This window comes from Camelus dromedarius, chromosome 19, assembly GCF_036321535.1.
Source record: "Camelus dromedarius isolate mCamDro1 chromosome 19, mCamDro1.pat, whole genome shotgun sequence".
In the NCBI taxonomy this organism is placed as follows: Eukaryota; Metazoa; Chordata; class Mammalia; order Artiodactyla; family Camelidae; genus Camelus; species Camelus dromedarius.
The window spans coordinates 6990043-7017445 of NC_087454.1; the positions used below are offsets into that span (position 1 = coordinate 6990043).

General features: G+C 45.1%; 1 protein-coding gene across 1 annotated transcript in view; it reads right to left on the reverse strand.

Annotated features, from left to right (window-relative positions):
• NEDD9 (neural precursor cell expressed, developmentally down-regulated 9) overlaps window positions 1-27403 on the reverse strand; it is a 264118-nt gene that overhangs the window by 99048 nt on the left and 137667 nt on the right. The window contains exon 7 of the mRNA XM_010995812.3: window positions 8192-8379. Coding sequence (XP_010994114.1) covers window positions 8192-8203 — 12 coding nt within the window. The 5' untranslated portion in view covers window positions 8204-8379. The remainder of the gene's footprint in view (window positions 1-8191; window positions 8380-27403) is intronic.

Genomic DNA, 27403 nt, shown 5'->3' on the forward strand with positions numbered 1-27403 from the left:
TAAACAAGCATTTCTCCAACGAAGACATACAAATGGCCAACAGGTACTCAGTGAAAAAAATAGATCAATATCGCTAATTGTCAGAGAAATGTAACCAAGACCCTGTGATTCTTTTCACTGCTTCCTTGGCTAACCAACTCCTGTTCACATAGCTGTCATCCAAACAGGTATGATGCAGCCACTTAATTTTCTACTCACTAACTTACAGTCACATGTACGTCCTCCTCATTACTGCACCCCCAGATCCATGAGGCTGACATTCGAGAGGCTCCCATACTCTTCTATCTTAATTATAGTTGGATAGCCTCTTGGCTTACTTTCACAAGTGGCTAGTTATAGCCATTCTGTCTTACTAGTTTGTATGCACTTTACCTATGCACTTTACTAGTTTAACTCTGAAAGCGATTTTACTTCCAAGTTCTTTAAAGATATCTAACCAGCCTGCCTCTGTCTCTCCTGCTCCTCAAACCGACTATTGATTTGAGTTCAAGCTTTGCCCTAAACTGACCTGTGATCAGCGAATCCATTCATCTCACTGACATAGTAAGGTGGCCATGATATTTCCCCAACTCACAAGACTAATTTTTTTTTAAAGAGGGGGAGCGGGAGCAGTGAGCATGGAAAGAAGAAAATAAGGTAGAAAAAATGAAAAAGGAAGGCACATGTAATTAAATTCTGTACTATTTTTAATATCTGATTTGTAAATCTGGAAATATGACTATTTTAACTAAATAAAGTAATATAATTTAGCACTGCTATAAATCTAATTTCTATTATTACTGTTACTTGATTTTATGTGATAATGTTTAGATTAAATCAGCCCCTTAAGTTCCAGCCAAGTGGCAGTTATTATTTTTATTTCTTTTCCCTCCCTCGCTGTTGTGGTGGTGGAGGGGAGACCTCAGGATGTGAAATAGTTTGACTAAGATCTTTAAGAGAATTAATGTGCAGCCTTTAACTACTCAATGTCAGATCTCCAGATGAAAATGTTAAAATGCAGGCAAAAAAATTCAGATATAGAACCTTCTTCCATGAGTGAAGCACTGCTCTCCAGACAGCCTTCAGAACCTGCACCCACTTTCTCATTCTTTATCAGGTAATTTTTGGAAGCCTCTGTTTCCTCTCACATTTGATCTCAGCTCTAAAAAGAACAGTCTTTCAAGGCGTCTTTTCCGTGAGCCAACGTAATGATAGAAAACCAAGCTGACACCATCCAGAATTTCTCTCCCTATAAACTCTGTCTCCATCCTTTAAGCTAACTTGACAGAATCAAGCACAAAACACAAGCCTTAATAGGTGACTTTGGCCTGTGAATAAAGCATTACAGGGTATTCTGTTTCTATTTTTCTTGACTTTCCACAAAGAAATTTTATATCCCTTAGGAGCCAAGAAGCATTTCCTGTTATTAGGGTTTGCTACTGGCACTTGCTTCTTGAAAGTCAACTGTCCTGCTCTCAGACTGAGAGGACTGTGCTGGAATTGTGAAGTTCAGAGCAGGGCAGTCATAGTCTCCTCACCCTGAAGTTCTCGATAGAAGGTTCTAGAAACAACGCTTCTACTGTACCTTGAGACTTTATGAGCCCCTTTACACATTAATTGGAAGTAATATGAATGGACAAGAGGCCTCTTGGCCAGCACTGAACTGAGCTGTCACTGATTAGCTGCATGTAACTTATGTTCTCTGGGTCTTTATTGCCTCAACTGGAAAAACAAAACAAAACAAAACAAAACTTGAAGGGATTGAAGGCAAGGGGCATTTAAGGACTCTCTGAGGCAAACACTATTATCATCTTTGCACTTCTGATTTTTCAGCCTCCTTGGGGCCAACAGGATGCTGATGGGAGTGATCTACTTCACTTTCCTGGCCTGTTCCCTAAAATGCCCGGTACCCTCTCTCTTCTTCTTATGCTACTGGAAGTGAGGGACCCTGAGATGGTGGGGCCACAAGATGGAAAACCCAAATTCCTGAGGATAGCTGCCCAAGAGAGCCACTGTCTCAGGAGTGAGGACTGCACTGTACTGCGCTAAATCACCAAGGTTATAGGGTGTCCTTGTTACTGCAGCTCCCTGCAACATTATGCTGACTAGTGTGTCCTTCTGGCTCTAAAGTTTTGTGTCTAAGGAAAGACAGGTGCAAGACAGAGGTAGAAAGAGATCTGAACATAGGAAGGAAGCACTAGACGTAAACTTACTGTTTACTTGGGTGTCAAAGCTGCTGCTCTCAGTGAGCCAGTGGAAAGGGGGGGCTCTGGACAATATTTAAAGGACGAGGACACATGGTTCTTTAGTAACGGTGACTCTGGGTGTGTTACAAGGCCATGGTCAAACCTGGAGAAATCTTTTTAAAAAAAGAATAAAGGGAAATTGTGGGAAAATGACATCAGAAATCTTTTTCATCAGTAAGAGAACTCAGAAGATGTCTAAGGACCAAAAACTCACTGATTCCAGCATTTGTGATGTTTGTATTGAGATGGTGGGTATAATGCCACCCCAGACTTCTCAGTGATTATGATATTTTCCTTCTGCTGCTTCTGGATTTTATTTTATTTTATTTTAGTCATTGGGAAAGTGATTAGGTCTGGGTAGCCACTGATCATTTGGAGAAAACAGACTGTTCTTTGCATGTTCTTAGTTTAATCATTTTTCAGAATGGATTCCCACAGATAGCGTTTTCATCTTGACTTATTTTTACTAAGGAAAAGTACCATTTTCAAGAAACCCCCAAAGCTCCATATTTTAGAATAAATGAGGCTTCTCTGTGGGAAAAGGCAGCCACAGAAGACTCTGGGAAACCACGTGGCCCTGTGTCAAATCAGGGGAAGCATCTGGTAGGGAGAAAAAAGCTTGTCCAAGCTCAGGGGTCACTTTCAGTGTTGCAGCTCCTGTTTACTTTCTGGACTGTGGTCAGGTGTCTCTTTGACAGTGCAATTTCTGCAGTGCAGCTGGGCCCTTGTGATCCATAATCAAACACAGTAAGCCTTCAGCGATCTCATCCAGGGGAGCTCAATTTTACTTGATTTAGATGAGAAAGTTAAATCTCTGTCCAGATGTGTTGTGACTCTTACGCCTGTAGGACACTTCATCTTGGAATATGCTTCCCATTTTCCAGACAAGCTCAGGGGATCTGCATCCCTCAATAAAATTCCTGTCTGCACTAAATTGCCTTGTAGTAGTGATTTATACCTCCATAAAACTATGTCTTGAAAAGGAGAATTGGTTTGATTGTATAACTGACATAATCTATGCATGTCTTAGCTTTGGAATACACTCGGCATTCATGCAAGGGGAAGAGGTGTGTGATGTGTGTATGCACATCCAGAGAACGAATGTCAGTGAGGCATCGGGAAGAAATGTCCTCAGGCCTCTTAGTTCACATCAGACTTTGAGAAACACCTTCCTTCAAGTTAGGAGCTCAAACCTCTCTTTCTGGTTTGTAATCAGATACCACCAATTAACTATTTGCTCAAAGAAAGGGAAGGCAACTGTGCTTTCTGGATGCCTTCTTCATGTCAGTCATTGTGCTAGATGCTCTAAGTACATATTTGTTACTTAAATCTTTCCACAGTCTCCCCTTTCGCCATGTGAGGACATAGCAAGAAGACAGTCATCTGCGAACTGGGAAGCAGAGCCACTGCACACCAAATCTGCTGGCCCCTTGACCTTGGAATTTCCAGCCTTTAGAACTGTGAGAGATAAATTTCTGGTTTTTAATCCATCCACCCAGTCTATGGTATTCTGTTACAGCAGCCCAAATGAACTAAGACAAATCGTGACAAGAACTATGGTAAAAATAAAATAGTTACTAATAGAGAGTTATTTTGATGTTGGCTCTAACCCCAACCCCGGGGGCAACTACTGTTGTGCAGTTAGGGGGGCCTCTCTGAAATGGTGATAGCTTAGCTGAGCTCTGAATGCCAAGAAGAATCCAGTGAAGGGAACATCTGGGGGAAGACATTCTAGGCAGAGAGAACAATAAGACCAAAGGTTTTGAGGTGGGAGCGAGTGTGATAATCAATCAATCAACCAACCAATCTTTCCACAGTCTAACAAATTTGGTATTATTGGCCTCATTTTGTAGAGGAGAAATTGGAGGCTCAGAAGGGGTAAGAAATGCTCATGAATGTGGGGGTGGGCAGAGATGTGAACCCAGATCTTTCTGGCCCCAAAGAGCATCCTTTTTGCACTAAGCCACTCACTGACCATCCTGCTGGGCATACTCTGTTTGCCCAGAATTGGGCTCAGTGTTTTAGGGTTCATAACAGGTCACCTTTTAACCCCCTGGGAGACATTATGAGAAATTTCTTAAGGAGATCATGGCAAATCCTTCCCCTCTCTTGGAAGGCTTCTGTTTACTTGTGTCGCTGTGGACACTGCAGTGTGCTGACCAGGGGCCCCACTGGAGACCAAGCAATCATTCTGTCAGCGCCTGAAGACTTGGCCACTGGCAGCTCTCCAACGAGTTCCCCTGAGATTGTCCTCAGCTGACGAGATCCTCTCAGGCACATCATGCCTCCTCACTGGGGCAGGCCCATCCTCTTGCCTCAGTTCCAGGCAACCCTGAAGGACCACCCGAGCTTCAGAGGGTCCGTGTGATTAGCGGGGGCCTTTATTTTACTGCACAGCAGTCCAGCTCTCCCTCTGCCTAATCCTGCTTCCTCCACCCCTTGTACGTATCCCTGAGAGCATCCCCATAAACTCCTGCACACCACTCTCCGTCTTTCCAGAGTTTGCTTCTCGGGGAATTCGACCTGTGAGGTTATTAAATCAAATGTTCCCTGTGGATCAACAATGCTTCTGTTCAGGCAGTGTAACGGGCTCGTGTCCCTCTCCAAACTCGTATGTTGAAGTCCCAACTCCCCATGTCTCAGAATGTGACTGTGCTTGGATCTAAGGTCTTTAAAGAGGTGATTCAGGTAAAATGAGGTCATCAGCATAGACCCTAACCCAGTAGGGCTGGGGTCCTCATAAGGAGAGATTAGGACACAGGCACACACAGCCTCCAGAACAGAGAACATACATTTCTTCTGCTTCAGTCGCCCAGGCTGTGGCAGTCTGTAGTGGCAGCCCCCGGGGACTAATAAAGGCAGATTTCAAGTACTTCTTCATTTCAGTCCCTGTTCTTTCATCTTTACTCTCAAGGAACAACCTAGAAATCTGAACAGCTTAAATTGTCTTTTAGGTGTAAGGAGGTAAGGAAATAATTCTCCAAAGGCAGTTTTCATATTCTCTAAAATATGTCAAAACAATCATATTTTTAAAGGGGTGAGAAAAAGAGTATGTGAGCTACCCCACTTCATTGCATCTTCCTTTTTAGGCCATTCATCACAAACCTATAAATCCACAGTCTGACAACTATTTTGGACCTGCAGTGAACTTGTATTTAATGAGAAAAAAAGGATAGCCTTTTCAAGGTCTGTCAATCAACACTTTCCCGGCCCTCTGAGCAAGAGTTCAGTCTGGCTTTTCTTCGTTAGATAAACCGTAACAGAACATGTCCAACTGCCAGCTTCCTGCCTTCACACAGGGGGAAAGAGTAAGGAACGCTCAAGAAAACACTTTGCAGTTTAAAAGATTTTTCTTCCAGGTTGTTCCCAGCCAGCCTTTGCACCTCCCGCAGCGGTGCGCTGGGGGAGGTTTAGCTACCAGCTCTCTGAAACTGAGACACCGTGAAGCAGCCTTGAGTCGCCGCCTCGGCCGATTCCCGGGTGCCGGTACCCGCACTGTGGGTGGCGGTCCCGCGCCGCCGAGGTGAGGGCACAGCGGGCCGGGGGGCCGGAACCAGCTGCCCCCGCGCACACGGGGGCCCCGCGGAGGCAGGAGGCGGCCGCCGCGCCCTCCCCTGTCCCCTCGCGCCGACATTTGCGCGGTGACCTCAGGGCTTCCTGCTGTTTGCTGAGCTTTTTCGTAAGGGGCTTCCTATCAAGTGTCTTTACGAGTTCGGCACAGGTTTCCCCAATTTTTCTGGCCCTGTCCTCCCACTGGCTTCACTGTTGCTCCTGGAGCCAGAAAATGGCAGCCCAAGGCGGGCTCAGGGACACAGCCGCCCCAGCCCACGCCGGACTCCTGGAGGCCCTTTCTCACCGGGCCTTCCCTTACGCTCTGCCCCTCGCGTCGTCCCTCTTTGTGGTCGTGCAGCCGCACAGACTTTATTTCTTCCAGGTGGAAGACCTCTGGGTTTCACGGGAAGCATCTGTGGAGAGCTTGGTGTGTGCCAAACACAATGCTAAGCAATCTACATACTTAATCATCCAAACAACCCCTCGAGGTAAGTGCTATTCTTACCCCCATTTTATGGATGAAGAAACTGAGGCACAAAGAGGTTAAGTAACTTGTTCAAAGTCTTACTACTTGTCAGTGGCAGGGCTGGGATTCAATTCAGGCAGTATGGCTTCACGTCCCTATTTTTAACCAACGCAGTGCCCCCTCAAAAGCAGTAGGAATGTACCCTTAGGAAGCATTGACAACAGAGAACAAATGCTCCTTTTTATTAGGTGATACTAATAACTGCCAAATATTTACATTCTACTTAGTCTAATATTGTGTGTGTGTGTGTATGGAATATTGAAATAAAGTTCAATGATGAGAAAAAAATCCCATCACCCAGAAGCGATGGAATAAATGAACTCAAAGGATCTTTGGACTCTGAACATAGATAATTTTAAAACAAATTTAGGATTCCAGGTGGTAGAACTGTCTGGCTTTCAGGTTTAAGATACCAAAAGTTGAGAAGCAACATGTGTATTTGAAATACCCCAGGGCTAATATTCATTGCAGGGACTGCAAAGAAATGAAATATTGGCTTGCTTTAGAGACTGCTGATCACCCTCCCTCCGTCCTTTCCTTTTCTTCTTTCCTTCCTTCCTTCCTTCCTTCCTTCCATCCTCTCTCTTTTTCTCTCCCTTTCTCTCTCCCTTTCTTCCTTCTTCTTTTCTTCCTCTCTTTTTGTCTCAGTTTAATAAAATTGGCTGAGTAGGTATAAAAAAGTGAGAAGAGGTGATTCTTGTTTCATTCTTCATTAAGAGGTTAGTATTAACACTGAATGACTTGAGGGATCACACATAAATGTAATTTGCTCCAGTTTGAATTCATACTTTGGTTTGGCTAAAGCTTCAAAGTGTCCAGTTCTGTGACAGATTTGTGTCATAGAATCCTAGGATGAGGGGGAATATTTAAGAGGTCACTACTTTACTTTAAAACATCACTGTGACATGACAATCTAATTGGTGTTTAAGGACTTCCAGGGAAATCCTTTCATTACTTACCAAAATGTCTTAAGAAAACATATATAATTTTTCTTAACTTATATCTTCTCTCCTATAAATGAAACAGGGCCCTCTTTGGATTGAGGTGGCTGCCCGGTGCTTTCTTATTTGTGTTGTTGGTGAGTTCTCCATGTGACACAGACAACAGATTACTGATCTCAACACGTAAGGGAATTAACCTTTTTTCTTTTGAGCACAAGTTACTTTAAGTGCGTTTTCTCATTTCATCCTCAAGACAATCCTTCTATCACTATTTCATAAATTTGAAAACAGAGATTCAAAAGGCTCAAGGAAGTGACTCAGGGTCACAGAAGAGTGAGGCTTAAATCCAGGTCTGCCCCCAGGGGCACCCCACCATGCCATGTGCCTGACTCCCTTAGAAGTCAATGAATAGGTACTATCACACGTCACTTCTTCTACTTAGTTCCCGTAGAACCTTTAGGAAGCCTTGGTGAGATAGGAGAATTGACTACTTTAACCCTAACCCCCAACCCAGGCCACGGTGACTTTCTTGTGGAATGGCTGACCAGAAAAGGAATGGTTCAGAGGTGATTAGCGGACAGAGAAAGGAGGCACCAGAGAGCTGGCCAATCAGTAACCTAGGTGACCAGCTTCTGAATAGTTCAGAAGTATAACCAGACCTGCCTGGGGACTGGTTATACCAGATGGAATATTCTTACCCATATCCCAGAAGACTGCTTCCCCTGAGATCTCTGGATGGAAGAGGATTTCCTGTAGACATCAGCATATCTATGTAAAAAGATTCCCCTAGCTGAGCAAAATCCAGTGGCCTAAAACCAACCTTTCAATTTCGAGCATTAGTTGCCATCCTGAATGCCACTGGCATCATTATGTCAAAAAAAATCGTCTGTGTTTAGTTGGACAAAAAGGATACGCATGAAATGCATGTTTTTTGCATCACTACTCACCCTTGCCCACATTCTCCCAGGTGCTTCTCTCTGTTAAGCCAAGGAATGCTGGAGCTCTGGGTCTTGAAAAGGACAACTGCAGTGTTTTATCCGGCTGACCAGGTCCTTCGTTTTCATAACTCTGCTTAAAGAACACACAGTGTTCTCAGGCCCGTGTACGACGTGAATGAGTTCACAACTTCCTGAGCCTGAGAAGAGAAATTGAAGACATGAACATGGGTGAACTCTGGCAGAGGCCGAGATGCTTTTCATCTCTTAAGGATGGCATCCTAGCGGTTGGAAGAATCAGATCCATAGTCTCATGGGTGGAATCCATCATTTGATCATGCAATCAAAGATAACATTTATGGAGCTGGAACTTCAAAGAGGCATAAACTATGGTCTTGTGCTCAAGGATCGCACAGTCTAGGAGGGCAACCCAAACAGTCCAGTGCGGTAAAATGTCACAGCTGCTCTGGTGGCACAAGAAGCGGGTCTGGTGAGGGCCCGAAGGAGGGGAAGGTGAACTCTGGGTGGAGTCTTGAGCGATGGGTAGATGTTTGTCCGATGGTTCTTACTGGGGCAAAATGGCAGAAGTGTGACCCTTCATTGTCTAAAATCTACAACTTTAGACCTGTCATTGATGAAATTTGTCTTTCCACTCCTCTACCCAAGGGTCCCATCAGCCCCCTTTAAGCGAAATCTATTGCGTCGCTGCTTTGATGATTCTAAAGGCACCGAATGTCTGGCTCTACCCAGCAGTGGCTGGTGAAGTTCCCTGAAGCCGTATGCTTTTCTTGTTTCCCCCAAATGAAGAAACTGGTACTTTGGCAATGTGGCTTTTAAATAGCTTAGATGCAAAGCCCAGAATTTGATTTTTCAGGGAAAAAAATTGCCTGGCTTTTGGTTGGTTACTCCTGGCCAGTTTTTCACTTCCCTTTCATTGTCTCTCAGCCGTAAAGTTCAGTTTGGGGATGAGGGGGTGTGTGTGTGTGAATTTTTATGGACAGTAGTTGAAATATATATTCTTAGAAAAACCCTGATATGTAAACCATGCGGGGCACTTGGAAATCTTTTTGAGAATCAGCAAGCTGAATCTTTGTAATAGGAAAGTGGTTTTCCTATCAAGAATGAAAAACCAAAATGAACAGGATGTTTTAAAATGTGGAGCAGGAAAGTAAGGGCCGTGTCCAGGACACGGCAGAGGCTCAGCACACTGTGTAAGGAGCCCATCCGGGTGCCTTTCTGGAGAGGAGAGAGGGCTTCCTAGAACTGCTTTCCAAATGGAGGATAATTGGGAGTTGGTCTCCTTCACTTCTGTTAGGATGGAAACAGCCTCCTGTAATTTCGGTTTGATAAACACAGTATATATAACATTGGTTAAGAGGGAGGAAAAGAAATTCCCCCTGGGGCTGGGGCACTTGCAGTGGCGAGGCGAAAGAACATGGGCCCGTGACTCATCTACTCTGCCTGCGTCCGTCCCTGGTCACTCAGGGACCTCGGTCTGGACGGTGGAGAGAACAGCAGTGAGAGGTACTGTGTTTCCAGCGTCTGTCCATTTCCCCCTTAGGTCTTCACACCTTGAGGTATTTTAACTGCCCAAAGTGTCTGAGCTGAAAGGCAGCCTCTCAGAGCTGATCTGTCTACGGGGATCCCATAAACTGCAGCACCAGGAATAAAATATATAGAGAGATTTCATTAATTCTTTCTTGTGAAATATAACACACATACAGAAAACTGTATAAAACAAATGTAGAGTTTAGTAAATTGCTGTAAATGTAACTGCCACCCAGGTCAAGGCACAGAATACTGCCAGAATCCAAGAAGTTTTCCAGTGCCTTTCCCAATACAACCTTCTTCTTCCTTTAAAGGTCGTACTGCGCCAAGCCCCGCGCGGGGGCTCTGTGTTGGGCCTGTGCTTTGGGGCTTCGAGCTCTCCTCCAGCCATGCCCCTTTCCAAGGGGAGAGGAGTCTGTGGGGCCAAGAGGTCACGTCCACTTGGAACCCATGCCTCCCTTTCTGGACAAGGCACCAAGCACTGGGGAGTTGGGATTCCCTGTCCAAATGATTCCAGGTCCATTTCCAAATCTTCCTGGGGCTCTTCCTTGGGTCCACCTTCCTGAGGGGGTGGCTTAGGGGCAGATATTTGTAGGATGCTATGGATGAAGGTTAGGTGCTACACATACTTGAGCACAGGAGCCTTGAGGTATGGGGTGGAGCAGGGGTGAAAGGAGAAGGTGGATGGCCTGAGGGTCTAGGGGACTCTTCTGTGTCACATATTCCAGAGAGAAGCTTTCAGCAGTCCAAGAATTCTAAGGTCCGACTTGATCAGTCCAATAATTCTAAGGTCCAACCTGGTCTTCCAGGTTGCCATGAAGATAGATGTATTTGTTGAGGTAGGGCAACAAAACGTCTTTTATTTAATAGCTTGTTAATTTAATTTAACAACTGTTAAATATTTCGGGCTACGTATACACAGTTCTCCATTTAAGCCCCACAAATGTTAGCTGGAAGCCTGTCAAAAGGCAACTATCCTGACTACCATGATAATCTAATCTCCACCTTGCCTTTCTTTATACTTTACCCACTTAAGTCTGCGTTCCTATCTACTAGCCACTTTTCCCCATTTTTGAACTCTGAATAAACAGATCATACAGTATGTATTCTTTTATGTTGGCTTCTTCCACTCAGCATTATGTTTGTGAAATTCATCTATGTTGTAGCTTGTAAATTTCATTGCTGTATAGTATTCCACTGCATGGATATCCTTCCATTTTAATGCTGATGGACAACTGCGTTGTCTCCAATATTAGACCATTATGAATAATTAATGCTACATAGATCATGATCTATTTCTGTGGTGCACATACCTAGGAATGGAATTGCTGGATGATAGGTATGCACATCTTCAACTTTAATGGAAAATACCAAAGTATTTTCCAAAGTGGTTGTACCAATTCCTATTCTCACCAGCAGGGTATGAGAATTTCCATTGCTCCTGACAATGTCTGGTATTTGTATTTAATTTTAATCATTCTGTACTAGGAGTATTTCTTAGTATGCCACTAAAGAGTTTCTTTTTTCCCATCATTTTGTATCTGAAGATACTTAAAATGATTCTAGTAACTTGTGGAGTTCTGAGTTGACTGCTCATAATGTCAGTAGATGTATATTAAGAGAAGATCTGTGACCTTGGAAGAGTCACAGTAATAAAATCCAAATAAGCAAGACTGGCCCACACAGCATTTAAAAATAACACACGGATTAGGAAACTGACGTAGAGGGTGAACCAACATGCCAGACATGCAGTCGGTGTTGACCTCGTCCTTTCGGAGGGCTACGTGTGTCCCCAGAGCAGGCCCTGATAGTTGTGGTGGCACTGGGTACAGATCGCTGAGTTACCCAGCTGGGGCCAGTCAGGACTACCTTAGAGAAGGAGGATCAGCTAGGGGAGCCCATCAGCATACAGCTCATTATTGTGCCGCATCTGACAGCATCTCTTCCTCCAGGAGGAAGCCATAACCACGCGCTCTGGTCAACAGGAAGCAAGAGACGTGTGTAAGGCTCTTCAGCAGAAATATGCAGTCTGCTCACTGCCCACTTCCTTTCCCACCTACTTGGGCCCCTGAGCTTCCTCACTTCACCTTCTTGCCAACACCCTTAGCCTCTTTGCCCCTTTGTTCTTTTAGTGCACCTGCCTGGGCAAGGCCCAGCCCTGGATGAACTCAGCTGTTTACTTTCTCTACATCCATCTCCCAGCTGTTGAGCATTGCTGGAAAAACCTCACACCCTGCAGATGGTGCCACTATAAACTTAAGGTCACCAACGCCATCTGGGCCCTTGTTACTGTCAGGCAGCCCTCCTCTGGTCCCCTGGTCAGCTTACCTCCCACTCTTGCATTTTTCTAGTACAATGATAACAGATCTTCTTCTGTAATAATGCAGTGCATGCCTATTCAAGACAGAGCTGGCTGTTGTCTGTTATGCACAGGGTTGTTTCAAACTTTCTCTGCTCTCCTTATGGCTCTGGTTTTATTTTCTGTCCATCTACTGAGTCCCAACCCCAAACTCTACTGTCACCCTCAATAGGCGATCTCTCTTCCTGCTTCACAAAGAAAGCTGGGGCCATCTGAAGCAACTCCCTTAACTTTAACCCTTCCTCATCCCTTTCTCCTTCATGCCTCCTTGTGACAATAAAGGAAGTGTCTCTCCTTGTGCTCAAGCTGATCCCTCCACCTGACCTCTGGGCCATCCTCTCTTGCCTTCTCAGGAATATCTCTTTATGCACCTGCTCTCTCTCCTGATTTCTTTCCAGCAGTGGTCAAGCAGGGTCATGTCTTTCCCTTAAGGGCCTGGTGTCAGGGACTTCCTTGGCTTGACCAAGGCCTTCTTCTAAACAGGGCAGGACGTAGTGCTATGGGTAAAACTGTGTCCTTCCCCCTCGATCCCCAATTCATATGTTGAAGTCCTAACCCCCAGTATCTCAGAATGTGACCTTATTCTATTATAAGACAAGCTCTATTTGGAGATAAGAATTCCTGCATACGTAGTTTGTTAACAATGAGGTTATACTCTCTTTGGACCTCAGTGTCCCCCTTAGGGACATGAAGAGTAGTTGGATAGTCACTTTTGTGAAGTGCCATTTGCAATTCCAAACTCTGTGGGAGCAGAGGTGGCCGGATGGGAGAGGGAGTTTAGGAGAGAGGGCTCTGAGCTCTCCATCTCTCCTTTGACAAAACCAGGTCCAGTTTTCACTGTTTTATAGTTGGGAACTTTTGGTAATATTTGACTTTTAAGAAGTTTCATTGTTTAAAAATTAAAATAAAAAATATAAATCTGCTGGGCTAGGTGATATCTCGGATCCTTTCCAATGGCAATAGCCTATGATTACAAGGTTTTACAGCTTAAAACATAATGGGTTTGATGAACATATAGCACAGATTTTTCTCAAAAAAAAGCCTTATTTAATAAAATTTTTCTTTTCAGTAAAGGAAATTTGTTAAAGGACTTACAAAAGCAATTTAATTTTTAAGCCTTTTGAAGACATTCATATAGAACAGTCACAGATTAGAAAAGCAATTTTTTTTGGACCATATGTTAGGATTTGAGGTTTTAGAAATATTCTCACTGTCCACGTGGGGTTGTTGGACCTATGTGCAAGCGAGCACTTGCATGCAGATAGGACCTTCAGATGATAAGCCCTTAAGAAGTATGACTGCGTCTGTTCCATCTTTGTTCCCACAGGGCCTACTGCAGTACCCAGCACAAAGTAGTTGCTCAATAAATGTTTGTTGAATGAGGACGTATGATGAAGTAGACCCTTTCCCTGGAGCTCTGTGAGCATTCTTGTGGTAGGAAAGAGAAAGAACTTCTTTCTAAAGGAAGGCATGTGTGGAGAGGAATCCGGAAAGGTGGCAGAATCCGGAAGAGGGGCAGCGCTCTTGACCTCGGCATGGGTGAAAATGGCTTCTGCTCTAGGATGACTATTTCTGTGGGATGGGGTATTCAATTGAGGAAGGCAGCTCTTATGGCTCCCTCAGGACAGTCTGCCTAAGCTCCTGGTTTCCTGGCGATCCATTTCATTTCCCACACTGAGATCAGTGGACCACTGAGTCTACATTTTCCCCATTTCTCCTTGGGTATTTCCCATGTCTGGTATCTGATCCTTATATTTAAGGTCCTTGATAGGAAGGCACATGGGTAGTTACCAAGATAAGCCAGGTTCTCCAGCCATTTTCATTTCTCATTTGGCCATACGCAACTGGAATGTGGTAGGATGATCATGGCAGGAAGGGCAGCGGCCTGAAATCAGGGGACCTCGGCCATTTCTAGGCCCCATTTTCCACATGTGCGAGATGAAGGGCTCAGATGAAAATGTGTCCTCAATTTTGCGTCTTATTTAGGTTATCATTTGGACATATAATTGGTGGGATACCAGGGAAGGTATTATTGACCAAAGAGAGTATCTCTCTTCCTCTTTCTCTCTGTCTCTGACTCTCTGTCTCTAGCCCTGTCACACGGTATGGCTTTTCCACTTTGCTTGTGCCTTTGCGATAAGGCCTCGGAGACAATGGTGAAAACGTAGTGCTATTTAATTAAAAGGCACAGGAGGTGCACATTTATCGGTAGTGAACATCATACATTGATGCATTTCTCTGGTTACTCTTTCGCCACCTGGGTAGTTTCCTGAGGGGAGGGGGCTTAACCTGGGGCAGATTTATGGGTAAAGGTGTCAGAAAGACCCCCATCATGGGGCCAGGCAATGTTTCCTAAAGGACAACACCAAGAGAACGAGGGGCAGAGCCCAGGGGCTGAAACCACCTGGGCCCCTTTTATGGCTCTGAGGGCAACTCGGGGCCCAGGACTCATCAACCAGCAGAGCCGCCTGGCTGTTCACTGTCAGGCCACTGACAGTGCCTGAACTAGGGGCCTCTTGAAACTACACACTTACTAACTTGTCTTCCTTAGTAAAATTTTAGTCGCCTAGGCTGTGGAGCCTTGCTGAGATGCTGCTTGCCAGCTGATGATGGAGCCCTTCTACCATGCTGGGATTTGCGATTTATTTTGGTAGGTCACTAAGACAGAAGGACACAGTTAAACTCTTCATTCAGCAGGCCATCAGCCACCTACTTGCAGAGCAAAAAATCAGATTTTTTCGCTGCTCTTTGGCAGAAAGACTGTGTTCTTCAACCTTCTCTTGGGTCCCATTCAGAATTCTAACCAGGTAACCTATGAAAACTTCTTCTTAGTTATGGTATATCTGTTTTTCCATGAGGATTCATACTTGAATTTGGCTAAACAGCCAAATTGGGTGATTTTGGCTCAATTTAACCAGCTTAAATATTGTTAGTGTTTAGATATTCAAATGACCTTGGTTCTTTCAGAACGATTCCTGGAGAATACTGGCTTTTAAGTGAATTGGAAATGTTCAGGTATGTTTTTGAAGATCTCCCAAACAAGCCTCTCCTTTGTTTTAGTTAAGACTCGGTAAAGAGAACGAGAGGACAAGAGCTGTCCATTAGCTCATCTCTGTGCACAACCACATGTGCACCCTGGAGGCAGAGCAACAGAATAATTCATGTTTTCAAATTTTCTGCAAACAGCAAGATACTCCAAACTACAGCCAAAACCCTGACCAAGAAAAAGGGAATGGCAACGGTCTCAAAATAAATGAGGATATAAGTCAGAGTTATAAGTCCTTTAAACCCTTTTGCACTTAGGTAATGTCTTGCTGAGCGCATGGCCCTGGTTCTTTTCCTGGTCTTTGCCAGTAGATTCTTAGGAACCTCCTGGCAGAAGAGAGCACACTGTTCGCTACACCTTCCACTCCTCCAGAGTTCTTAGATGCTGACTCTGTATAGGTACTTTCAGCTGCCTCCTTCTCCCATCTGGTATTCATTTTTATTTCTTCTTCTTGATCAGGCTCTGACTCATCTTTGCCCAGACCGTCAGGTTTCCTGCAGGCCTTGTTTTCCCAGACGTGGTGCCCCACCCGGGTAACTCAACTTGCTGTTGTCCATGGGGAAAGGCAGTCTCGGTCCTCAGTCTCAAAGGACTAGGCCATGATCACTCAATCATCCAAGTCAGAAATGGAGCATTTTCTTTAGCTCTCCCATTATTCCCAGTCCCCACATCTAATCAGTAATGGGATCTTGTCCTTTCTAGCTCCTTAGCACCTCCAGCTCCCTCCTCCCTCCCCCATCTCTCCATCTCAGTTGCCACTGCCTCTCTCCTGGACTGCTCTCACTGTCTTCACAGTTCATCCTCAAAACAATGGGAAAGACTTGGAAAAGTTTTAACTGGGAAGTAACTTGATCATATTTCCTTGTCACAAAAATCACACTGAATTTAGTGGATGAGTTGGAAAGGCAGCTGGGATGGTGGTGGAAAGAAATCTGTGACAAAGCTGTGCTAGAGTCTAGATGAGGAGTGAAGAATCTGGATTAAGGCCATGACAGAGACGATGGGAAGGAGGGGAAGTGGGTATTTAGGAAGTAGAACGGATAGGGCACAGTAAGTAACTGATGGGAATTAGAAGGCAAGGGAGAGGGAGTGTCTGTCATAAGTGTCTCCCAGGTAGAAGCTTAGGAGATCGGGTGGGCGATAGTCTCATTAGGAGAAAGAGGTAATTTAAAATTAAGAATAAAGATGTAGGAACCACATTCAGTATCTTGTAATACCCTTTAATGAAAAAGAATATGAAAATGAATATTTGTATATATATGCATGACTGGGACATTATGCTGTACACCAGAAATTGGCACATTGTAACTGACCGTACTTCAATTAAAAAAAAAAAAGAATAAAGAGGTACTTAAGAAAATGATGAATTTAATGTGACATGTTGAGTTCCAGTTTCATGTGAGGAATGTCACGTGAGGAGAGAATTCGTGAGCAGTTACATACTTGAGTCTGGGATTCAGAGAGAGGTGCATGTTGAAAATACAGATTCTGAGTCATGAGCTTATAGCTGGTAGTTAAAGCAAGGGAATACATGACACCAGTGGACACAGCTTATAAAGTAAGAAAGGAAGATTGTGGGCCCCTGAGGATACCACAGAGGGGAGGGGCTGAGAGGTAGGAAATTCAGGATGCTGTGTTGTTACAGAAATCAAGAGAAGAAAGAATTTGACAATTAGATTATGGATGTTCTTAAGGAAGTTAATTTCAGTGGAATGATGGGGACAGAAGCCAAATGCCACTGAGTTGAACAATGAGAGGTGAAAAATTTCAGATAGTGAGTCTAGATTCCTCTTTCTAGAAACATTACCATAAAGACAAGAGAGGAAATGGGATACAGAAGTGATGACATGAGAGATTGTGGTCTTAGGCCCATGTGGCCAGTGCACAAGAGAACAGAAAGGAATCTATGAAGGTTATTATATGTGTCATCTTGACTGGGCCAAGGGGTGCCCAGATATTTGATCAAATACTATTCTGGGTGTTCCTGTGAGAGTGTTTTTGGATAAGATTAACAGTTATATGATTTAAATAAGTAGACTGAGTAAAGCAGATTGCCCTCCCTATTGTGGGTGAGCCCTATCCAATCAGTTGAAGGCCTGAATAGAGCAAAAAGACTGACTCTCCCTGAGTAGGAGAAAATTCCTGCTGCCTGAGTGTCTTTGAACTGGGACACTGGCATTTTGCTGCTTCTTGACTCAAGTGAGACATTGGCTGTTACTGGGCCCGTGAGCTTTTGGACCTGCTTCAGACTACACCATCAGTTCTCCTAGTTCTCGGGTCTTCAGACTGGGACTGGGTTAGATCATTGGCTCTCCTCAGTCTCCAGCATGGCTACTCACCCTGCAGATCTTAGGACTTGCCCATCTCTACGATTCCATGAGCCACTTCCTTACAATAAATCATATGTATATACCACCATGTTATTGCTTCTGTTTCTATGCAGAATCCTCACTAATACAGCACAGCATGGAAAAGAAAAGGGGAAAAAGAGGAAATAAGAAAGGAAGGGAGAGTGAAGGGAAGGCGTGGGATGGGATGGATGAGGTTCATGAGAGCCTACGTGCTTCAAGAATGTAGGGAGAGGGTGGGTGACTGTTTAGCCGCCTGTAATCTCTGATGGCATTGATGACTCATTCCTGTTATGTAATTAGAATTCACCTTCAGACTTTGCTGTCTTGGAGTTTCTTGTCTTGTAGAAGCAGGACTTCCTAGTTTGGCTTGTTTTCTTGTTACTTAGGAGCTGTTGCTAGCGTAAGGTCATACTTAGAAAATTGAACCCTCAATCAGATTACTCAGAGACTTGGCTGCTTTCTCCCTTGCCATTTTGTCTTTAGGTTGAAAGAGAAACAGTTCACTCTCCTAAAGTGACATCACACATCACTTTGAAATATGCTCTATAGCCCAGCCCTGAAATCTATGGTTTCTTTCTTTCTTTTTCTTCCTTTCTTCCTTTCTCTTTCTTTCTTTCTTTCTTTCTTTCTTTCTTTCTTTCTTTCTTTCTTTCTTTCTTTCTTTCTTTCTTTCTTTCTTTCTTTCTTTCTTTCTTTCTCTCTTTCTCTCTTTCTCTCTTTCTCTCTTTCTCTCTTTCTTTCTTTCTTTTCTTTCTTGATACTCATGGAAGAGAAGCTTTTGTTTTAAAAAAAAAGTTTTAATTTTTAAAAAATTTTACTCTAAAATGCTTCTCTGATAACCCAGTGTTTAGGAAACTACCTGCTGAACAGAAACAGCAGCAGAGGTGAGAATCTGTCCAGCTCACACCCAATTCATTTTTGCCTAAGTGATATGGTAACCTCAGAAACGATTAGGGGGATTTAAATGAGAGAGTTATTGTGTGCTTAAGATTCATTTTGTGTCTGCTCTATTTCTATAATCTTTTTTGTTGTAATATTACAGCGACAAAGAGAAATCACTTTATTTATGGTTGTAGCAGATGCCATTTGGAGTATCTGCCCAGTTGCTCTGCTCTCACCGAGTGGTCAGCTCCAGATTTCAGTTTGGACAACATGATGCTTTTCTGTTCACAGCTGCCTAGACCTGGCGTAGATGCCTGACCTAAGTTCAGAGTCAAAGTCCTTCACACACACACTGAGTCACTCACACAATCCTTCTCCAAGTGTGAACTTGGGAGCATGGCTGCATCTTTGCCTCTGGTACCATGAGATATATCCTGTCCTTACAATGACCACCTCTCTTCCTCTCTCACTACCCCACCCCCAGCTGAGCTGACTTGAACTGTGTTTTATTACTTGCAGCCAAAAGAGTCCTAATTTATTTAGTTATAATAAAAAAAATAAATAAAAACTTTCCCTTCTTAGGTTGTATAAGAATTTCAATGGCAACAGCTGGGAACAGTGGGATGGGGCACCCAGTGTTCTCACCGAACAACCACCATACTCTCTAACCCCTACCTCATCCCAAGAAAGCCTCAGGAACTTGTCACAAAAGGGACTGAAGGAAATGTGGCCTATGACAGGTGATGTGTCTGAATCCACCAGGATCACACATGTATCTACCTGTTGCCACAGCAAGGCCATTTGCAGGAATGTATGTTACAGATACGCTTGTACAGGTGAAAAAAGAAGTACACAGATATACATAATTGGATAGGTACAAAAAAGACATTGTGGAAGGTTACTTGGTAAAGCATTGTTGATGAGAGCAAAATATCAGAAACAGTCTACATTTCTATTAACGCAGAACGGGCTAAATAAATTATACAAATCCACACAACTGGAGTAAGTACTGTGATGCTGTGAAAAAGGGTGAACAAGGTCTGAGAAAAGAGCATGGTGCGAGACGGGCTATCATTGAGGGATACGGATATCTATTCAAATTTGCTTCTATATATACATTGAAAAAGGACTCTGGAAAGTGAGACAAACAAACAAAGAGCAGTAGTTCACTTGTGTCTATGACTGTGTGGGGGGCAGGGAGCTGTGGGGGGGAGCTTAGCTAGAAGATGAGAGTAGGAAGGAGGCTTTGCCATATATCTCTTAAGAGGTTTTAAGCAATGCCATACAGTGTGTTGTCAACCATTCAAAACAAAGTGAGAGAGGGAGATAGAGAGGGACAGAAAGAGAGAGAGAAGAGAGGGAGAGAAAAAAGAAGGACGGAAAAAAGGAAGGAAAGGGGAGAGAGAGGAATCAATGGCTCTTAACAAAAATGATACCTTTGCTTTAATGGAATCTGTTGATTATTCCTGGTAAAGAAAATACCTGACACTGCTTTCCCCTGAGCAGGAGAAACACTGACACTCGTGAACCGGGCACAGCTCTGGCCACAGACGGGGTTGTGTCTGAGTCGCCCCTAAGGGGCAGGAATCACGGCAGACCTAGAACCTCTACCATCTCCAGCTATGGCCACCTCAGCCAGAGACAGCCTTCTCCTGGATGAGCGAGGGGAACCCACAACTCCATGAAGCTTTATAGGAGTGAGACTGGACGTTCCTTCCCTGGGGACAAAGTCTACTATGCCTCATATTCCACAGTGGAAAGCATGCTGAAAATGTTACACGTCTGAGAGAGAGAAAAGAGTGACTCAAAACTCACACTAAGGTAAGTCATCTTAACTTGCACTTTTCCTTGAAAAGGAGGATTACTCAGCCTCATTATTGACGAGAAGGCCTGAAGCAGCAACTTCCGGGCTTGCGGCACTGCCCCAGGCAGTGCCGGCAGATAAAAACGGGACACCTAGTTAAATCTGAATTCCAGAGAAACAACAAATAACTTGCATACTAGAATTATACACTAAACCATACAAAAACTTGTTTGCTGTTTATCTGAAATTCGAACTTAACTGGGTGGCCTATATTTTTATTTTGCTAAATCCATCAAGCCAGGTCCCAGGGACTGGCCTGCCCGAGTAGCAGCTCTGGCCTCCAAGGTTTAAGTCACAAGTGGGAGGGTCCATTTGTCTGTCATTCCAAGGAAATGATGACCACACACCCCATCATCCAAGAACCAATCAGATGCCCTGACGCCTACCCACCTCCTGATCTATCAGATGGACGCCATCCAGCCTTCTGTTACTGCTCCCTGTCCCACAGACGTGGCACGGATACCCTCTTCCCTTGGACGGGTGAAGCTTACGGCTACCAACAGAACGACATTTGATAGACTTTGTGTTTCTAACAGGAAATATGGATTTGTGCTGTCCTCCCAAATTTTCTCACCTGGACTGCCCACTCTCATGACTTAAAAAGACAGAATGACACTGTATTGAGTCAAAAAAAAATCCCCTTCTAATAACCAGAATATGGTCTGAGGCAGCCCCTGCCAAGAGTCAAGGTATCTGGCGAGCCTTGAAGGTAGTGGACCACCATGGCGGCTGTGTCGTCTGAGCGGGGGATGGTTGGTCTGGTGAAACATCCTCCCCGCAGCAGAGACCATCTTTCTCATTATGAGGTGGCCTGCTCACGTCTTGCCTGTGATCCCCCACCTGAGAAGGCAGTGAGGCTGTCCTCAGAGATGTCAGCTCTTTATCTGCCCTTCACTGGGTCAAGGCGCAGATCATGCTCATGCAGTACGGCTCAGATTTCCTCCAACATCAAAGAGAAAACTCTCATACTTGAGAAGACCTCTTGGAATGCATGCCCTTGGGTTACATGCAGTCCATGTGTACGGCCAACTCTGGGATTACAACACACATAATGACAGTGAACATAGGTCCCAGTGCCCCACCTCCCCAGGACGGAGGAGATGTGTAAACCCCATGAATGATAGGCCTGTCTTCTCTGAACCTCTGCCCTCCCCGGTTCTAACTCAGTGAGCTGACAGCCTAACTTCTGAATGGTCCAAAGGACTAGAGGCATAGTCATGAATAGGGTTTGGCTTTCTGGAAAAGACAGGCTGGGGGAAGAACAGTTAAAGACAACAGTCGTGCTAGATGAGCTGCAGCTCACCAAATAAAAGCTAAAGCCACCAGCAGCCATGATTTAAGAAGAGAAGGGCAACCCCTGAAGTCGTGACTCGGACGGCAAACCCTGCCCACAGGGTGGGTGAAGAGCTGGGTGTGCTACATCGCAGACTGATTTCAAAGGGTGGTGAACCCAGCGGGGTTTTTAGGGCAGACACACAATTGCCTGCAAACAAGTCGCAGGTACAATGAGCAGCGTTTTGTGTTTCTCTGCAGGTTTTCTCTTTGGTCTCTTGAGGGAACTGGGAGAAACCCAAGTCTGAAACTCAAGCCTGCCTCGGTCATTATTTTCCCTTAAACTAGATCTGAATCTCAGGAGATCTCCTGCTTTATTTGCTGAATTCTACTGGGAACTGAGTGCACCAAATATTATTCTTATTATGTTGGGCTAATATTTTTTTGCTGGAAACACATCATACCAAGATGTCTTGGACCCCTTCCTTTGCCAGACTATTTGAAAGCCCAAGTGAGCAGACATCCAACTTCCGGGCTGATCCAGGCTTTTCATGATCAAGCCAGGGCAGGCAAAGATTCCAGGAAAAGTCTCCTGGGAAGGCCAAGGAGTTCTGAAAGTATCTGTGGACAAACAGATGCAATATTCTGGGGCGAATTCTAACCCGGCTGAGCTGATGAAGTGCCTTGTGGATTAGTGGCAGGTAGGCTGACTGTGGCCTGGGTCCTGGCACCTGAGGCCAGAGCTGGGGGAACCCGCCAGCCATTCAAATGCTCTTTGGCTGCAGAGAAACAGGTGAAGTCAAGGGGCATCCAGCGGGGACTGGATTTTTGGACACAGTATTGCCAGGCAGACACCTGGCCAAGCCTGTGGGGATGTGGGAGGAACCCAGGGTGCTTTTAATCTCTCCCAGCCTTTCCCCTGTCTACTCCTCTCCCCTCACCCCACCTGCAGCAGCTCACCAGAAATCATGGCCTAATGGAGCAGGAGGGAGTTCAGTGTTTCTCAGGTGACATGCACAGGCCGCCCACATCAGACTCACTGGAAACACTCCTTTATCATCCCAGTTCTGGAGGCCTGGTGGAGACCTACCCCCTGAGTCTCTGCAGGGGAGGCTTGGGAACCTGCATTGCTCACAAACATCCCTGGGTGATTCTCTCATGCAGTAAGGTTGAGAAGCATCAATAGGAGTAAAATGGTCTCTGATTTGCAGCCCAAAAACCTGAGTTCAAATCCATCTACTATCTGGATGGTCTTGGGAAAGTCATTTATTCCCTCCCAGCCTCACTTCCTCACCTGAAAACATGGATATGCTATTTTATAGGACTGATTTTTTTCTCTCAGAGGACTCAGTGAGATAATACATTGGACAAGGATGGCAAATACTGAGCTCTTGCTGGATTTCAGTACCCAGGACTCTAAGAGAGGTAGAAAGGAGATGGTCAACTAATGAAAATCTTCGTAGGCCTCAGGATGTATATATATATATTTGTAGCAATTTTCAAAGGCACATACAACTCTTTTTGGATGGACAACGAGCATGGAGATACTCACCAAGTGACTTGACGACCCACCAAAGCCTAACACACCCAGGACAGGGGGATACAGTGCTACAAGGAAGGCAAGGTAATAAAGAGATGCTTTCGGAAAAGCAGACCCAAGCTAATACAAAAATGGAATAATACATCCGGCTAAGGGCAGAGGGTAAAAGCAGTGTCTTCTACAGGCGTAGAGCAGGGACGCACACGCTCTAAGTCACTGATTCTCACCAAGGGCGATTACGTCCTCCAGGGGACAGCGGGCAAAGTCTGGAGACATTTTTGATGCTCATAACTGGGGGTTCTATGGCATCTAATGGGCAGAGGCCAGGGATGGTGCTGAACATCCTGCAGCCAGTGCAGAGGACAGTTTCCCATAACAGAGAATTACCTGGCTCACAATGTGAACAGCGCCGAGGCTGAGAACCCACGCTCCAAGTGAGCGCGGGAGACTGAGTCCTGGGTGATGGAAGGAGGCCTCCGGGTGGTTCAAAACCTCCCGAGTCACAGCCTCCTGCTGCTGCGTTGCAAAGTCTCACAGATGAACAAGGGGACCCAGTGTCCGGCAAGCTGGCAGACCGCCACTAACCTCTTCCCACTTCACGTGTTCAATGTAGCCAGTCCTATTTGTTTCCACAATGAAACAATCAGGGAAGGCATTCCTAGAGCTTTGGAAAAGCAGAAATGTGGCTCTCTGCAGGAGAGGGAGGAGGCAATGGTCTCGTTTTTTTACTAGGAGGGTAGAGCACTAAGAAGGGACTGGGGGGGCCGTGTGATTCAATAGGGTTTGCCCCTCTAAGGAGCCATGTCCAGGCACATGGAGTGGGGCTTCTGGGCTTAGAGGGAGGGATGTCGTGGAGGGTGCTCAGGACTGGGATCTGATCCAAAAGGCTGTTGGTTTACGACGATCCTTTGCTAGCATCTTACTTCCTGCTATGATTCTTGGCTGCACTTCATGGATCTTCCCCAAAGCTTCCACATCAGTGTTTGGTTAACCAGCTCTCTGGCTTTCTCCCTCCACTTGGTCCCCTGTCTCTTCTTGTCACCTCTTTCCTGGCATGGCTTGAGCTCTGAGGATGAGCTTTGGGTGCCCTGGGCTCCTGCACAGACTCCGTGTGCAGAGCTGGCTTCCCAGTTTCTTTCTCAGGACTTCACCCACATCCCTTGGGACCTCTTTACCGCTTTCATGCCCACTGCCCTCCTGTGTGCAGGGCCAGCATCATGGCGTGTGACCTGTGTGGTCACCAGGACTTCATGGTCAGAAGGTCCCCGCACTCAGTTTAATGCTCTGCTGACACCATCTTAAACTTCTGAAACGTTTTTCCTTTGAAATTGTATTTTGTAAGTGAATTCTGATGGGACAACAGAGCATGTACAAGAACAGAAGAGATGCATACGGTCTGTGCGTCTGCCCTTTCTTACTGCCCCATCCTTACAGAATGCTGGCCATAGCACGCATTCCAGGGCACCCTCAATGTGTGGGAGTTCGCAGAGACTCAAAGCGAGTACAAGGTAAGTGTGTTTTGTCTACAGCTGAGTTAGCTGGGGAGGGGGAGGGGTGCCAACAGCCCCAAGAAGCCACATTTTCCATCTGAACCAAAACTTACTTCTAACCCAGAAAGGTAGTGGTTTTCTAAGAAACACGGACGACCAAAGAGCCCTATCATGTTTTCTTACTCTTGTTACTTCCCTGCACGAGCTGATGACTTGACTGATGATGAAAATGATGACAGAGAAGGAAAGGGAAAGATAAGGCCACCCATAGTTTTTGGGTTTTTTTTTTTAACCCATAGTTTTTTTCCTCTTAATCCTTCCTCACTCATCAGCAAGCTAAAGGTAGGGACTTGGTAAAATGTGCATGCATCAAGAAACGAAATAAAAGCAGATGAGTTGGTTTTGAATAGCCTTTCCACTGTTAGGGTAAGAATGAAACATGCAAATTGTGTAATTTTGGCTATTAGCATATGAGTTAAATGCTCTTATATTTGCATTTAAAACAGGCATCGCACGATATAGTGATGAAAGGGGAAAATTTATGCTAACAATTTTAAATTTTAATTTGCCTTTACTTAGAGTAGCATTCAATGGTGTCATTAAAAAAAAAAAAACAACATGACAAGCGAAGAAAGAAACTGTGGAAGAAAGGAAAAGGCTTTATTTTAGTACCTCTAATGGCACCTTCCTCCTGCTTTTTAAAAAAGAGCTCTCACATTTTCATTTTGCACCGGGCCCTGGCTGTATAATTTTGCTTTTCCTGCAGCCACAGTGGACCGTCCTCGGGCTGTAGGAATCCATTAGCCTGTGTGCACAGACAGTGCCCGGGAACCGATGTCCCTGGGAAGCAGCACTGAACCAATGACCGGCAGAATGGGGGGTATCAAGGCCCCAGCTCCTGTGTTGCCCCTTAGGCACAGCCTTGGGATGCGGCAGGGACCAACTCCAAGCTCCCCGGTGGGACTGATCCAACTTACCCTCTATCCGACTTCATTCTCAGCAGTGTGTACTTTTTTGCTTGTGGTCCCACTTCCTCACTCCTTGCCAGTTTTTCCCCAGGGAGATTTCTGAAACGATCACTTTCGTTGACCTGAACCACCATGGCCATAGCTCTTGAAATCTGGGCCCAGCCAGCTGAAACATTTGAGTGCGCTGAAAGAACTCACCCGTCCTTCTCAGCTCTGTGACCCTTCTCTGCCAAGGTCACTGTTTTTTGTGAGGTGTCAGTGGTAGATGGCAATCAGCTTGCAGGGTAGGAAGCCTAACACTGTGGACATTTCCAAAGGCGTCTTCTAGAAACGTTGAGTTTTAAGGTTATGTTGAAACTTTTTATGCAAAAATCTTTTTGTGCAGGGGAGAAGGAATTTAGAAGGTACTTTAAAGAGTGGCTCATCATGGGTGGCGCCGCCACCAAGCAGAGCTCTGGGCAGATCCAGGCCAAGCCCCCGGCGAGGGAAGAGCAGATGGCTTGGATCTCAGGGAAATGGGCTCTATTTACCTAAAGAGCCTCCTGATGTCACAGTGCCCCCAGCTCTGCTTGCTTGGCTGGGCGAAAGGAGACTAAACCTTACAAACAACCAGCTTTGTTTCACCTGTTCAAATCGGTCATAATCTATTCTGTAAAACTTGGGCTGGTACCGGAACAAAAGTCGTATTATCTTTTCCTGCTCACCCAGGTACAGGGTTCCTTAACCTCACAGTCTTGGAAAGCCTTTTCACCTTCTCTGCCTGGAGAATTTTTATCCCTTCTTCCAAACGCAGCACAGGGTCAGTAGTCTGTCCTTCCCAGGCCGCATCGTATCCCCATGTATTTGTGTACAGTTGCCATGCCCCTTAGGATATAAGGACTTCAAATCAGAATCTTTATCTTCTTCATCTTTGAAGCCCCACAGCTTTGCACAACGCTTGTCATAGAGCTGATCTCAGAAGCGTTTATTACATAACCACAGGGCAGCTCTCTGACCCAGGCCCCAGGCTGAGCGCTTCACAGGCACCACTGTCTTCCTTCTTCTGGTCAACACAGTTAGTATCTATGAGGAGGGCACTGGGATCCTCGTTTTACAGTTGGGGAAACTGAGGCTGAGGAAGGGTTGAGTAAGATCTACCCTCAGATCACATAGCTTCCCTCACTGTAGAAACCCAGAGCCTGTGTTTTTCACCGTGAAAAAAAATGAAGTCGGTGAAGAGGTATTTACAAGGCTGTCAGGAAGAGCGCTCATTAGAAAGACAGACTTGTCTGTACAGCGGCCTGTCAATTAAACGGTGTAGCAAAGTTCCTTCCATCAAAGCCTCTTTTCTCTCCCAGCTCTATGTGGAACCAATGTTCACCGAGCTTTGGTATCAGAAGGCCTTGTTACTCAGATATTTAGTTCTGCTGCAAATTAAAAGTGGTAAAGAAACCAAGCGCAGCTGCAGAACCAGGCTCCTCCCAGCTCCTGGTCACAGCCCGCCGCAGGACCCCACCAAGACTGCACTGTGCGTTTACGGCACGTAGGAAATTCTTGAGGGTGGTACCAACGTACCAATTAAAGACGCTGGTATTTTTGGCCCCATGGGGCAGACAAGGAAAAGGGATTTTATTTTGTTATGAGAAACACTTTCTCGGTTATATTTAACTTTCATTGTTCATGAAGGATTTTAGAGTATTGCTCAAGAATATGAACACTATGCTTGAGTCATCTGGACATACTGGACTTTCATGGCCTAATGAGTGATGTTTTATATTGAATTTCTTTTGAATTCAGCGTGGATTCATTTTTTTTTTTTTAAATCACAGAAATTGACTAGCTCCCCTGCCCCTATCTGCCTCCAGCCTTGGTCACTGAGGATGAGGGAGAACGTGGGTGACTCCACAAGTCTTGGTCAAGGCTGA